Source organism: Hemibagrus wyckioides, linkage group LG10 (genome assembly GCF_019097595.1).
Source record: "Hemibagrus wyckioides isolate EC202008001 linkage group LG10, SWU_Hwy_1.0, whole genome shotgun sequence".
Classification (NCBI taxonomy): domain Eukaryota; kingdom Metazoa; phylum Chordata; class Actinopteri; order Siluriformes; family Bagridae; genus Hemibagrus; species Hemibagrus wyckioides.
Window position 1 is genome coordinate 1,764,191 of NC_080719.1, and position 16,080 is coordinate 1,780,270.

Consider the following 16,080-nt stretch of genomic DNA (forward strand, 5'->3'; position numbering starts at 1 on the left):
ATAGACTCATCCCACACCTTTCGTGCACTTGATTGTTCTTGGTATAGAAGCGTGATAGTGGAGGCCCAGCTGCTCGCATTGTTCCAACTTGCCAAGCCTCATTAATGCTGAGAGCGATAAGCTGCGAAGGACGAGTAGTGCTCCTCCTGCAGCAGCAGCAGCAGTGAGAAGAAAAGGTATGTTCTCCGCTCGCTCTGTCTTTCCCTCCTCCCTCTGCTATTCTCAGCTTTGTTTAGCAACAATCCCAGCTATCAGAAAGCTTAATGTCTAATTGCTATCAACAGCTTTACTGTGGTTGTTGACAAAACAACAACTGTCTGGCAAGAAAAAAAAAGAGTGTAATTCTCGACAAGCTTGTTAGCTCGATTGGTGTCTTTTTTTCTTCTCGCACTCTTTCGTGCTTGTTTACTTCAGTTTTAAAAATTGGAAGAAACTTTTAGTCTTTAGTTCAAGTGCTTCCTCGGTTGTTTTAATCCTGGTTTTGAAGAACAGCAGCCGAGACTATTTTCTATAAACTATGGAGCATCTAAAATCGAGCCTCTTTCACTCTAAAAGTGTATTTAGTAGTCGGAGAAGTCACTTTCAAGCATCAATATGACAATAACGATCACATCATGGGTAAAAAAAAAAGTAAATCATTGAAATAAGACTGTAGTGTCTGTAGTAACTGACTAGTGTTCATAGTGAAACGTGGGGGGAATGCGGGGTCAAACTTGTAAAGCACTCCACATCATCTAAGACTAATAATAAACTAATCAAAACATTTCATCTGTCTATAAACTCTATCTATCACCTACAAACCCCAAGTGTTTTATTTCTTCCATTTTTGATCTTTTCTAAAAGCAGCCCAGTTCTTAAAACACAGGAAGATACTTCCACCTCAACCGTCCACTTTCCTGAAATACTTATGCTCATCCTAACTCCCATTTCCTGTGGGAAAACTATGGGTCTGGAAACCTGTAAAAAAAACGGCAGTGAAGTGCAGATGGAAGGTGTTAAGTTGGTAAGGTTGGACCGGTGTGCGAGTAATTTAGCGCACGCTCGTTACTTAGCATACAGCTGGTTCTCCGCTTGCTAAGTGCCGAGGGCTTGGCTCGGTGCCACCACATTCTTTTGTGACTGTACATACCTGGAGCTGAAGAGGATTGAGTCCTGACGCGGCGGCAGCTGCCATTGTGGAAGGAATGAACTGCACCGGGTAGTTATCACCTGTTGAAGGAAAAGCACAGGGTGGTGGGTGGAGGTGGAGGTGGAGGTGGAGGGGGGGACACACAATACGCACAGGTTGAGACAATGAATGGCTGAGGCAAGTGCCAACACAGTTCCTGTGGGCTTGCCTGCACCCAGCCTCGGCACCCAGCCCAAACATCTGCTCTCACAAAAGAGTCAGCTGGCTGCAGACACGTGGGATTTACTCGAGAATGTCTTTCAATTTCAATCCTTCTTGTTCATTTTTTTTCTTTTCTTTTCTTTATCTTTCTCTTTCCTCTCACTCTCTCTGTCTTCTGAACTTTGTGTTTATAATGCTTTTTGTTCAGTTGCTACAGAATATCTGGCATTTCTTTTGTAGTTACTTGTATACAGATCATGTCTACTCAAGCACTTGACATGACTTTAGGCATGTTCTTCTATTGTTCTCCATGTCATGGTATGTTTTTGATAGCGTTCTGGTACGGTGGGAAAAACATTCACACACAAAGGTAAATGCAAAGCAGAACGGTAAAAATAATAAAGCCGCATACCCCAGTCAAGGGTTATGTCTAAAGTGTCTGAGCGTCTAAACCTGATCTGGATAGTCGTGCATTTGAAAAAGTGAGTGTTAATCATGAGTGATGTGTTTTACTGGTGAACATAACCCCGTTTCTGGCTTCGTCCAGTGCAGCAGCAGCAGTAGACAGGAGAAAGTCTGCCGGAGATTTGACTGAAGTGTGCCTATAGAAGGAAATTGGCTCTGGTTCAGACCCCACTTCTGCCTGTCACTTCTTCTCACTAACATATGGTGCCATTAAAGCCACAGGCATGGGGGTAAATGTATATACACTCACCCTCACTCACTCACTCACTCACTCACTTTTCAATCTTGTCCAGCGCAGCACATTGTGATACAGCCAGGAAATTCAATCCAGGCCTGTGGCCGAGGAGAATAAAGCATGCAATTGAAGTGATTTCAAATAGTGCCATTAGAGGGGTAGAGTGGGCGTCATTACTGCCTGAGCTAGCGCTAGCTCACTTTCTCTCTAGCCCTCCTTTTCTCTCCTTCATTTTCCCCAGGGTGGATGTCAAGGGCCTGAGATGTCATGTGAGTCCCTGGCAGTTCGGGTGCCAGCCAAAGATGTGGAGCCAGAGATGGATGCTGAGAGATGTAGGGATTCTTGCAGGCGGCTGGTGGACACTCCAGTCACCTTGGCAAGCTACCAGAATGTTGTCTGTCTGTCTGGGAAAGGGAGTCTGGTTTTATATACCACTCCCCTCTTCAAGCTCTCCGAGCCATTTCCGTCACTCTCAGGCTACCACCTGGTCAACGGGGTTCCAACCTAGGCTCCAGCAGAGGGTTCCTTAGTGGGAGCATATTATGTCACCCTGGGGCCCTGGGGGGGATTAAATGGACACCTCTACCCACAGCACTTCTCAAGTACTGGAAAGATTCAGTGCCAGAGTGCTGCCATAACAGCAAAACAGCAAGGCAAGTAGGTCTAATGATATTACAGAGAAAGCACGACAGTAAGAGGACTCACTTTTCACATCCTAACCAGTGTACCCTTGTAATTCCCCTTTGATAACATCAAATCAAGTTTCCTTAAAATCCTTCAAGCATAAAAGGAAACTGTTCCTGCTCAAATCACAATACTCCTCTGTCTTCCCTTTGTAAAGGAGAAGGGAAAATAGGGTCCGGGGTGAATAATGGTCTCATAAAGCCTTTGCTGAAGAGCTGCGTTGTGGATTTTGTTTCAGTCAGGTATAGCACCACAAATTCTACGTCTAGTTCGGGCTGTCGGTTTGGGACGGGGCCTCGTTGAAGAGGACTACCCTGAGAGACAACCAGGGCAGCACTGCTGTGGCCTCCAGGAGGAGAAGGAGCTGCTGCGCTAATAAAAAAAACTGAACGGATGGAAGAGAGCGTCTTTATTTTCTCTCCACCTGACACTGAGAACCTAGCAGGATGAGCAGTCCTTCTACACCACAGCTCTCTCAAAACAGAGAGGGTGTAGTTTTAATGAAACGGATGTTTACTCAGCAGAAGGCTGATCTCACTTCTGCTTGTTTGTTCAGGACAGGTCTGAAGGTTTTGAAATACGTTCAGGCTGCTCAGTGGTTCTGACATATCAGATGTTGATATATGAGCATTTATGGCTCTAATTATGAGTAAATGAGCAGAGTATAATGCTTATAGCATCAACGGTATCCGTGCATCCCAAGTTAAAACAAATCCAAGGAGAATCAATTAATGGTCCACAAAAACACAGCTTGAATTTCTAATGCTACGACCCTCCTGGTAGCCATGTCCCTCTTGCCCGCTGGGTTTCTCTCAGCCATTGTACCCTCGACACAATCTGAGGACTTCATGAGGAATATCTGCATCTCAGATGGTAGTATTGGTTGTGTCTTTATGTCTACACACAGCAGTGTCCGTCCTGTTCTCCACGAGGAAAAATGCCCAGGTCATTAGGCACAGTGTGTAAGAAAGTGAAGCACTGGAGCTACACAGCTGGGTTGGAGGTCATCAGCACTGGACCTTCGCTGAGACCTCAACGCTGGGCTGAATGCTCCTCACATGGGGTGTCAGAAACATCAGCGGGAGCTTTGCCTCAGCCTTGTATGATCATGCTATCATGTTGGGCGTCAAAGACGTGGGTCACTTTCTAGACTTTTCTGCTCTGCATTGCGTTCTAAACTTATGAATAATGCAGGTGCTCTGTGCACACAAAAGATTTCATTATAGCTTTTGTTATTTGTAGTGAAAAAAAAATAACTTGCAGTGTCAAACATATTAAAAAATCAAACGGGGAAAAGAATCCCCTCAGGCTCTTTGTTCAGCCTGTCATGCCTCTTTAGTTTCAAAATAGCTGACTTTTCTTTTTCATTGCTCACCTTTATAGTTAATTTATTAGAGGGTTTACCACACCTTATAATATTCTGCCTTTCACCTGCCGTCTAGCCATCCTTTTATCACCCAACTCTGATCTCTTTGCTCTACATTTTGGGTTTTTGATCTGATGCTTACATCTAATGTGTTTTTCACAAGCATCTATTACAGGCCAAATTAGACACAGCCTTCTGATGGCCAGACAGAAATTTCCTGAATTTTCTTTTGTATTCTTTCCTTATCCCTTTTTATCTGTTCTTCATTTCCACTTCCATGGTTCCCAGGTCTACAGATGTGTGTATATATATATATATATATATATATATATATATATATATATATATATATATATATATATATATATAATCTATAGACAGCTCAGCAAGGGAGAAAAGAAAAATCAGTGAAAAATCCTTGCTTCAGCGTTTTACTCGTCTCACTGATCTAACAGTCAATAGTCAACAGAATAGAGGCGAAAGAAAGAGAGATGAAACAATATAAAGGGCAGACCTCCGATTCGCTGAACACATCCACAAACCATGACAGGATTTAGCATTTTTTTTAAAAATAATCGCACAAAGCGAAATTACACAAAGTGATGGAGAACAATGAGGGATTGGGCGGAGGGTTAGCGGCCTGGCAGGGAGTCAGCGTGCATGTTGTAGCAATTTCCTGCAAATTTGTTTTCAGATTTGGAATGCTTGCGTGAGGAGCAATTCTCTTTTTCACAAAAGGTGAAGGAGGACATGCCAGGACAGGTAGGAGACGCAAAGCTCCCAGAGGCTGTACACCCCGCAGGGGCAACAGTACACTTGAGAGCAGGTTCCTATTCTCAACGCACTACACTAAATCAAGGGAGCATTCCTCCCAGCATTCCTCACAAACCTTTTGGCCCATGCAAAGTAGGAGAAGATGATGAAAAACTTCTCCAGTGTGCCTTCTAATAACAATTAAGTTCAATGGTTTAGATCGAAGCTGAATTTACATTCATCCATGGACAGTTTAAGATGCTGTTAATACGGACAGCAGATTCCTGGACGGTGAAATAGAGACACTTTCATGCTGATGTACTGATTACATTCCAGCCTGCATAGATTCTCTGTGCATTATTTTCCAGGCTGATGTCCCTGTTCCAGGGATTCGATGGAGAAATTCGTAAAGGTAGATACACCCATATATTTATATATACATCTATCGAAGGAGCTTCAGAGGAACTTCAAGTTCCTCCTCTGGATTTTTCAGTGAATATACCTCCGTTCTTTTGATGGCCTCAGAAGAATTTTGGCATCAAGTCAAGCATCAACTTCTATCAGTAAAGTGTAAACATGCCCCTGACCGGACGCATCGCTGTCTGGCAGGCGGGCAGATGCTCTCATTGCAACCACAAAGCTCTCCAGAGAGTGGTGAGAACAGCGGCGCACATCACAGCCTACAAACTGGCAGCCTTAAAGGACATCTACCGGTCGTGATGCCCAAGCAAGGCGTACCAAATTACAACAGACTGCGCACTCATTTCACTGGCTGCCATCTGGCATGTGGCAATGGAGCCATTACTAACAAGCAGGACAGTTTTTAGTCAACCTTTAGTAAAGTTATTGATTTTTTTTTTCTTATAGTGTCAAACAAACACTTTAGTTCATTAGTGGTCCTGGTCTGGTCGCTTTCCATCCATGCTTGGAGTAAAGGGAGGCCAATACTTTGTGCACAGCAACAGATGGGCTACAATCAGTGATTGTAGACAAACACAGTGACCTGATCAAATGGCTTCAATGTACGAGACTCAAGACCTGGTCACCTTGAAACGGATTTACAGGAACTAATGTCTTTAGTAGAAACCAAACTGTTTCCACATGGTGGACATTTTCACTGATCATAGAATTCGACTGGATCTTTACTGACCGGCAACAAACAATAAAAAAAAATCTGTGAGACGAGTTTTTTTGACCAAATATTGTCCCAAATAAATCTATATCTATATATATTGACCCGATGTTAATAATGACCTGTCCTGTCTGAGCGATGGATTTTATTTCACGTTAACAAACCCTCTTTGATTAGGAATCTTTCCTTATAATAATTACGCACAGACAGAGTGATAAAGATGAACAGAGAAAGACAATAAAGAGCCGGATCATGAGAGGGAGCTCCTACCTGGCTTGTAGGACATGCCTGGAGGGAAGAGGAAGCCCTGCTGGGCGGCGGCGGCAGCGGCCAGTGTGCGCTGGTCGTGTGGAAAAATGGGGATCATGAGAGGAGGCATGTGACCCTGGACCTGCTGAACACAGAGAGAAAAGAGATCACACAAAGGCCTAACGCCGCCTGACAGCCGACAGATCCCCCCTGCCTTGTTCTGCACTTCAGCTGCACAATACATGCACCTAATACCCGCCACTCACACGGAAGGATTTGGACTTGGACACACACACACACACACATACAAGATAAAGGGGTTAAACAGCACTGGCTTCACGTCGTCTCTTTAATCTACTGAAGTGGAAAAGACCGGATTCATTGTGAAATTTTCCTAGTTTTTTTTCTGAACCTACAGAGGGACTGTCATATATTTTTATTCCTTTTATAGACCAGACTTTACTCGTAAAGTGTTAAGGTTGAAGCGTGGGAATCTTAGAGCACCTTGGGGGAGGTGGGGGGGTGGTTGAGGGATGACAAACTATCACGACGGCAACTACTTCCTAAAGCGAAAAGGTCTTCGCAGACCCGTAAGTGAGGTTCTCTCCAGATAAAGCGCACCCTCAGGACGAGATCGTTCACGTACGGAGGACAGGGAAAGACCCTGGCAGATCTATCAGGCTCATTGTATAATATAATATTGAAAGATCATTTATATAGACAATAAAAGTGCAGGCATTCCCATAAATTAAAAATAAAACACAGCTGCTTTTTAGCACTGAAGCTGAAACGCGTGGAAGCTCCTGTCCTGTTCGAGGTATTTCATTTTTAATGTGACTCAACACCGGCCCATTAACCGTCAAGATGTCTTCTCTGTTCTGTTATTAACCTTCAACATCTTCATCCTCGACTTTCCGCTAACCTGCCATCACACGCTACATCAGGAGATCGTTGTGTGTGTGTGTGTGTGTGTGTGTCTGTGTGTGTGTGTGCATTAATATTGCACGCGGGACAAAGAGTGAGAGGAAAAACAGACCCAGGCGAAGCGAGACAAAGAGAAAGAAAGCTGGTATGTTTTGGGAACAAGCCACAGCAGCTTAGAAACCCATATGTTTGCAGAGCATTGGCTGGACCCAATCTAGCTGTCATCCCCTGCTTCCTGAATATGCATGATAAGCTGCAGTCCTGCTACCGTGGGCCTGCGAGACTTAACGCCCAGCCGGGCAGGCCCACCTCGGGGGGATCCGACTGGAGAACGGGGTTAATAAAGGTCGGCCCCACCAAAATAAACACGTTACCAAGCGTTTCGTCGTTCAAGCCTCTTTAAAATCAACTCGCAATAAAAAACGGGTCTGGGTGCAATTACTGCCGCAGCATTGGGGCATGAAATCAACCTGCTCTGTGCCACCACCTCGTTTTTTCCCCTCTTATCCATTCTTGCTGAGGTCTGCGTGTGATTTTTCTTTTTTGGTTTATAGCTTGGTTTAAAAAATCCCTATTCCCTATTCCCTAGGTATTTAACAAGTGTTTAAGTTCATGACACTGATCTAATGCTAAATAAATAAATAAAAATATAATAAACTTTTCTGTTTGCTTTTAAACTCTGGAGCTGTATCATTGTGCTGTTGGGAAAGTGGTTTTCTGGTTCATCAGGTGTAAAAGAAAATGGCTTTTTTAATCTAATTATAAATGTGCTGAATGAGACAGGACCTCGGTGTAAAAGTCTACGTTAACAGGTACGTTTTCACGTGGATGCTCCTTTGCGATACGGTGCATTAGGTGACTTCCTGGATTCCCTCACGCAGCTTCCTCCTGTGGAAGGTTTATTCATCCTGACAGCACACATAACCACCTCCATCTTTATTCGACATCTGCTTTTAAAGTGGAAACCGACACCCAACTAATCTCCGACGTGTCATCTCACGTCCAACGAGTAAAAAAAAAAAAAAAAAAGTCGTTAGGGCTTAGGACAAAGAAACACCTGAGTTGGGAAATATTCTGATATTTAGTTCCATTTAATTTAATAATGAAATAAAATAAAATAAAATAAAAATCAGAAAAGTATCAAATAAAATGACAGCAGAGAAAAAAATAAATGGAATAAAGAAATAATAAATACAATATATATATATATTTATATACAAATAAAATGAAATATTAAAGAAAGAAAGAAAGAAAGAAAGAAAGAAAGAAAGAAAGAAAATAAATTAAAAATAAATCTTATTATTAATAATAATAATAATAATAATAATAATAATAATAATAATAAAAAGAAGAAGAAGAATAGTATGAAATAAAATGACAGCATAGAAAAAATAAACGGGATAAAGAAATATATATACATATATATATATATATATACATATACATATATATATATATATATATATATATATATATATATATATATATATATATATATATATGTTTCTTTATCCCGTTTATTTTTATTATATATATATATATATATATATATATATATATATATATATATATATATATATATAGATATATATATAAATAATAAATAAATTTAAATAATGATAAATAAATAAGTTAATTAAAAATTACAATAAAAAGAAAAGTATGAAATAAAAAATTACAGCATAGAAAAAATAAATGGAATAAAGAAATATATATATTTATAAATATATATATTATATATATACAAATAAACTGCCCTCTATTTGATGGCTTGTGATTGGGCGTAATGAGGTCTTTACATTAAACTTTAATTTACACGCAGCACGTCAGTGAGAGGCAAATCAAATCAGGGGCTTCGGAATCGAGGGCTATTAGAGGAGGTTAGCTTTGAGGGTTGTCAATTAATGAATGGCGGGCGAGCTGAGCAGACAATGCCGGTATAGATTTAAAGATTATCGTTGGCAATTTGCTTTGACTGCTGATAGACAGAGAATGGAATTAAGTGCCTGCACTCAGACAGGCTGATTTTGATAAATTGCATATCGCCGCGCATTTAGAGAGTTGCTTATTATATCTTGCTGAATCTGTCTCTGTCAGTCTTGCTCTTTGTGTGTATGTGTGTGTGTGTGTGTGGGTTTCATCTCTCCTTCTGTCTTCCTTCTCTCTCAAAAACAGCCTCCTCGAGGTGGACGCTCACGATATCCCACGGTGGATCCGCAGCCCGACGCGGACGCGAGAGAGACGAGCGGAAAACGTCGTAACCCTCATAGCTTTTGTTTCGCAGTTGGTCCCGAGTTTCCGCTCTTTCTTGCCATCTGCCCCTAAAGCTTCATTAAAGATACATGAAGGAGCCCTCGCTGCGACTTATGAGGAACAGGTGCTATTGTTTGTCCCTGAAGAGGATGTAACTCGCACTAGTTGGGGAAGAACATCTGTGACAATCGTTCCAGATAAAGACGCGTCTGCTCCGTGAGGACCGTCCACACACACGGACAGGAAGGAAGGAGACACTGAATTATAGCTTTATCTTACGCTACAGTACGAGCGTTCACATCTGGTTTAATATTTACAAAATAATTATAACGGATAAAGCACAAAAAAAAACAAAAACAAATGTAGCCGCACTACTGTCTAGGAAATTAATCAGCACCTTCTGACCAATCAGAACTCAGAACTCTGTAGGACGCTGCTAGTCCATACAGTAAAATATAAACGCTGAACTTCTTCACGTTCCAGAGCAAAAAAAACAAAAAAAAAACAGGCATGCGAATTGGAGGGGAAAAAAAGCTTGGAGTAAATAGGAAGGTATGGATTAATCAATGTTGTTAGTGGAACTGTTGACATCAGCACTTAGGATCAGTAATGGTTTACAACAGAGGCTAATCCTGAGGTCAGGGAACACGGGTCAAGCCTGTGGTACTGTTGAGGTGTGTGTGTGTGTGTGTGTGTGTGTAGGGAGGATGTATGTGTACTTTATGTATGTATATTGTATAGATATACAAAATCCCAAGGATGTTTATGGAGGCTATTGTCCGGATGTTTTCATATGTGTGTGTGTGTGTGTGTGTGTGTGTGTGTGTTAGCCATGATTGTGCTCTGTCAGCACCCATGCTTAAGCCGGACCCTGGAGACGTCCTCCTTCTGCACCTGTTTACCCTGAAAACTCGGCTAGAAGGAGGCAGGGGCTTCGATGGTGCTGGAGGAGGTGAAGGTGGAGGAGGAGGTGTTGGAGGTGAAGGAGGAGGTGGTGGGGGAGGTGATGGAGGAGGTGGATGTGTTGGAGGTGCAGGAGGAGGAGGAGGTGGTGGTGGTGAATGAGGAGGTTGTGGTGGTGGTGGTGGAGGAGAAAGAGGTGGTGGTGGAGATGGTGGTGAGGGGGATGAGTTGTTTTAACATGTCCAGAATGCCTTTCAAATTTGACAAGATAACATAAAGGGTGGGGAGGAGAGCCTTTTTTTCTCCTCCATCCCTTTCTCCCTCTCACTTTCCCTTTTGAGTCGTAGCTGTTAAAACCGTCGCACACACACCCACACCTCCGCTCCGGCTCCTGACAGGAGATCCTCTGGCAAACAGGAGATGTGACGTGTGACTTGTGAAAAAATAAGAGCTCCATTTTCTGCTGAAAAGAACAGGTTTTCCGTTGCTACAGTAAACACAGATACTTTACACGTCCTTCCCCGAGGGGCCGAGCGCTGCCCGAGCCTGAACGGCTGAATCGCAGATCACCTCGAGGGATCCGGATTCCCGTAGCCGAACAGATTCCAGTGGAGTTGGCAACCTGAGCGGCAGACACCGGCGGCGTGAACACGACCGCCGCTACCGTGTAAGTGTATAAGCTCAGCGAGAAGGTTCTGGAACCTCACCAGGAAAAAAAAGAGAGAGAGAGAGAGAAAATCAATTCCTAAAACAATCCCAGAGATCCCGGAGCACATATTAGCCTCACGTCTCAGGTCATTTAACAGTTAAAGTCATTCTTCAAAGTTTTATTACGTACCACATCTGTAACCTGTGTGTGTGTGTGTATGTGTGTGTGTGTGTACTGCAGACGATCGTTTCAACCAGCCTCCAAATCTAAGAGAAGCAGATTTTGAAACCTGTCCATTAATGTTTTTTTCACGCCAAGCGTACGTCTGTATAAAACGCTCTCACGAATCAAGACAGATTTCCGTACAGAATCCGCTCCGTCCTTTCGGAGTTCCTTTACTTTCTCTGTCATTTTGAAAGGAAAAAACACTTCCTGCTGGAGGTGTGTGGCTCCAGATACAGCAGCGAATGGAACTCTTCAGGAAAGCGACAGATTTTCCGGAAAGTCGGAACGTTGGATATAATTCAGCTATAAAACAGCTTTCTCTCATTTCTGCACAGAGTTTCATCTGTTTTTTATTTAATCGTGTAATTTAAACAATTCGATGTTGTCTTTTACTCATGAGGTTTTTTTTAGTGCCCTAGTCTGTAACCACACACACACACACACACACACACACTGAGAGCTGTTATCAATGTGGCAGGTATTCTGCGGTGCCGCTGACTGCTGTTTCAGCCCCTGATGGCAATCGGGGGCCGTGTGGATCGATACGGCTGAGTGGGACTTTGATCCCTCAGCGCAGGGCCGGAATTAAGCCCGGTTTTTTTCCACCTCCTTGCCGCCAACTAGTCGCATTGTTCTCTTTTGCAATACAGGGGACCCCCCTCTTCCCGATCCGTGGACACGGCTCCGGGTCAACAACAAAGCGGCTTTGTGTGGCACAAACATGGACCCTTTCCTCGAGCCCCAAGCTCAGCGCCATCTTTAAGACTTTATCGACTTCTGAAGTATTTTTGGACTGACAGGTAAAAGATTAACATCTACGAGGGCTGAACACACACACACACACACACACACACAATCCTGATCCGATTGGATCGGGGCTGCATTTACACAGACAGGCAAACAGTGTTTGTGTGTGTGTGTGTGTGTGTGTGTGTGTGGGTGGGTGTGTTGCACCACTGGTCGGTGCATAAAAGCTTGGACTGACAGCGACTAATGTGTCATGTGTCCCGTGGTCAGTGTGTGTGTGTGTGTGTGTGTGTGTGTGTGTGTGTGTGGGGCTAGGTGCACAGAAACCAGACACCGCCCTGCTCTCAGCCAGACCCAAGGAATAACCAATAGACGACTTCTTGTTCCACTAATTCCTTACACAGTAAAACAAGCCCTCTTGGATAAGCGCCATTCCAATATATCTATATTAAGTCGGAGGGCCGTTAAAAAGCAGGACGGCCCCCGTTCCCCTTCCTCTGACACCACATTCCCCCTCTCTCTCTCTCTCTCTCTCTCTCTCTCGTTCCACCCCAGAGCTGAGAACAACCATAACAAGTCCTCAGACCAAAGCAAATAGGTTTTATTTACTTAATCGTAATTCAGGAATTCTTCTGAGGAGGAGAATAAAGTGGAGCTTCTTTCTGACGGTTAAACGAGTAAACGAGTAAATTAGGACAATCCCAGTCTAAAAAACATGGAGAAGTTAAATGGGATATGTGTGTGTGTGTGTGTGTGTGTACTTAAGGCGATTTCTGCTCCTCAAAGAAGCTGAAATGTAATTTATCTTTGTAAATATTTAAGCCAATTAGGTTTGTATTGCATATAAAATATCAAAGATGAGCCTAAGGCTGCGAGCTCGAACAGCTTTGTGCTGAGCTAACACACACACACACACACACACACACACACACACACCCTGTGCTCTCCTTCTTTGTGTGTGTGTGTGTGTTTTCTGCAATCCCTCCTTCACGAATTCTCTTCACCCTCTTTCCATTCCTCTTTTTTTAACCGCACTTCATTTTGCCGTCTTTGCCAGGATTTTGTTTTTTTCTCTTTTTTTATCCAGATTTTGGGAACCGAATGAAACAAAGACGGCAGCGTGACGTTCCGATATCACACGCTCGTAAAATTACAGCCCAGAAACCACGCGAGAATTCGTTCAAACGGCATGGGTAATGAGGGGAGAAGAGAACAGACGAAAAGGGGGAAAAAATTCACAAGTGAGACCGGCGTCATAATCCCTAAAAATAAATAAATAAATAAATAAATAAATAAATATCCAGCTCCAATCCATGGACACGAAAAACTGCGTGAAAATAACGTATGAGATCGATCACGAGGCCACGCAGTTTTCCTTTTTACTTTGACATTATCTCGAATTTTATCAAACTTTTATCTTCATTTTTTTTTACATTTAAATTATTTAATTGATGTTATAACACAATGCTGATAAGTTCTGGATTCTGATTGGTCAGAAGCTGTCGCTCTTTCTTATTGTTACTATAGTAACCGCTCGTTCACGGGAAACTGGACAGCAAACGGATTAAAAGGAAAGGTTTTCTGTAAGGAGATGGAAGGAGTCTCCAGTGTGAATTGAAGCTGGATCTGTTCTCTTCAGAACTTCTCTGTGGTTTAATTCTGTTACTTATCATATATTTGTTTCCTCAAACACTTTTACTTGATGCCCTAAAAGAACGCAACTGAGTTACCGGAAGTTTCCGAAACGATCCTGAATTTTTTCAGACATGTGTGGGGTTTTTTTCTCCCAAGCTTTGAGGAGCCAGAGGAAGAAACAGGAGCGAGGAGGACGACGAGGTGGGCTCTGACCACAGCATAATCAAATAAAGGAGACACACAGAGGAAGAAGAAGAAGAGAAGAAGAAGAGAGTTAGCGCTTCCTCTTTCTTCCTCTTCTTCCTGTGGTCCAGGGGGTAGAGACTGAGCCAGTGTCTTCACAATTGCCTCCAAGCAGCTGGGGCCGGCGCGAGAACAACAGAGGCCGTTCTGTTGTCCGGCAGAAAGCCGAGATTGTTGCACTCAAGACTTTATTGCAGGCACATGAGCGCAGCCGGGACCCGAAAACGCACTCGAATGTCATGCGCACACCCAGTGACGGGGTCGGAATAATTCTGATTAAAAAAAGTTGGGAAGGAAAAAAAAAGACAACAATTCATCGTCTATGAAAAACGGACGAAGGACAAAACCAGCTATTCATTGTGTCGGGAGAGGGAATGCTAGGACTCCGGTCTGCCCCTGTCCGAAAAACAAAGCGGCCCTTTTTTTGTGCCGTGAGGCGCAGGGGCTGAATGCTTTGCTTTGCCACCCTAGCCCTAAGAAAACACGGGCCCCCTTTCTAAACTGCCGGCTGGACGCACACAGTAGAGACTATTAATGCCTCACACAGCCAACCCCCCCACCCTCCCTCCTTTACCCCCCTGCTTTTTCCAGATCTGTGTGTGTGAGAGTGTGTGTGAGAGAGTGTGTGAGAGAGTGTGTGAGAGAGTGTGTTTGCCCACTACGGAGGCTGAAGGGCCGTGTTAAAAAGCCAACGCAAAGACAAAACAGTTTGCTCAACATTAACTGAGAAAACACAGCGAGGGAAACTGAGGAAACCGAGGAAACCGACTCGACTCGACTCGACACTACAGGATCTGTTCACTGCCAGATATTTTTCAAGCGCTTGCTAGTCGATCGTCAGAAAAAAAAAAGAAAAACATCTCGACAGGTGGTCTCTGGACCTGGAACAGTCTGAGCTTTATACCTTTCTGCTTCAACAGAGCTTCAGATTTATCATGACGTCTTCGCCTGATGATTCCGCTGATCCTCAGCCGTATAAATTTCTGGAAAAATCCTCCAGGTGAAACTGCACCCAGGTGTGCCACACGCCACGACTGTTCACGTGACAGCCTCGACGCGCGCCTTCGTTAGCGCCGCTTAGCCACAGAGGTGTCGGGACTCGCGACGGTCAGATGTTAATTAGCGGAAGACGCGGTTACATCTGTTTACAGCTTAGAGATGATTATTTTCCTCTAACGGCACGTCCCTGAGAGGATTATTCTTCTACCTCTTAACATTACAAAACAAGGTTTATCACATGTGCCGCTGAATCCTGGATCCTGATTGGTTGATGATTAGTTCTCATCATAGATTCAGAAACATTAATGAGCTCCTTCTGCTGAATGGAGACGTCCAGGGAAGGAGTCTGTGATTCAGAGCTAAAGCTAAACTGTTTTATTTTTTAGAGAGGTTGCTGAGGACACGAGCATTTATAGCTGCTATAACGTTAGCGACATCCAGAACTAACCTGCTAACTGTAACTAGAAATGGATAAACGGCACATTGCTGCAACGTCAGAGGAATAAAGTGCTCAGGAGACGTGAGTTCTGAGGTAAAAGTCTCCGAGCGCTAGGTCAGTATTTATCCTCCTGATGTTCCCGAAGTTGTTTAAACGCCGTAACCCGTTCCGCTTCCATCCACTTAGCTTAATTTCCGAACCATCACGGCTCTTTGCTGAGGTTGTAGCTTATTAGGCCCATTTTTGTGCGTCATTAAGTTTTAACACGGGGGGTCTGCGAAAGCTTTATTGTTCCAATCGCGCATGACTTTATTTAACGTCAGCATTTATTCTGCTTCCTGACAAGAAGTCACATTTCATAACTAATTAAATTGATCCTCGACTCAATCCACCCCCACACAACCTCTCCAACCGAGCACGCTAAATGGAATTATTTGTATCCAAGTGTCAATATATTAAATCAAAGGGGGCTAATGAGTCGGGTCACCGCTTTCTTTTATCTCCGCTCTCGCGTGCTGGGATCTTCATCAGCTAAAGCCTCTCTCTAAATGGAGGATGAAGCTGGTTCAGGCTCCATCGCACTGGGCTCCAGCCAAGTGCACTTGATGAGACGGTTATGGCTCTAATCCTGCTAGGAGAGACGCTAGCATAGTGCACTTTGTTTAAAAAAAAAAAGAACTCTCTTTCTCTCTCTCTCTCTCTCTCTCTCGCATTCCCACACTCATTTCCTTCCTTATTACGCTCTATTTGCCTGACAGACAATGCTAATTGGCAACACATTCTTGTTCAGAGCGGCTTGTTTTCCGCATTGTCGGTGCATGAATAGGGACTTTAGCATAAGAGATCACA

The 16,080-nt window shown here is 43.4% G+C and overlaps 1 protein-coding gene across 10 annotated transcripts in view; it reads right to left on the bottom strand.

The window, feature by feature from the left end:
- The window catches only part of sox6 (SRY-box transcription factor 6), a 170,881-nt gene that overhangs the window by 38,722 nt on the left and 116,079 nt on the right, over positions 1–16,080 (bottom strand). For 8 of the 10 annotated variants that reach the window (XM_058400755.1, XM_058400753.1, XM_058400759.1 and 5 more), the window contains 2 exons: positions 6,236–6,359; positions 1,130–1,209 (listed from right to left, as the gene is read on the bottom strand). In XM_058400755.1, coding sequence (XP_058256738.1) covers positions 1,130–1,209; positions 6,236–6,359 — 204 coding nt within the window. The remainder of the gene's footprint in view (positions 1–1,129; positions 1,210–6,235; positions 6,360–16,080) is intronic. The other 2 variants (XM_058400757.1, XM_058400750.1) reach the window with 1 other exon arrangement.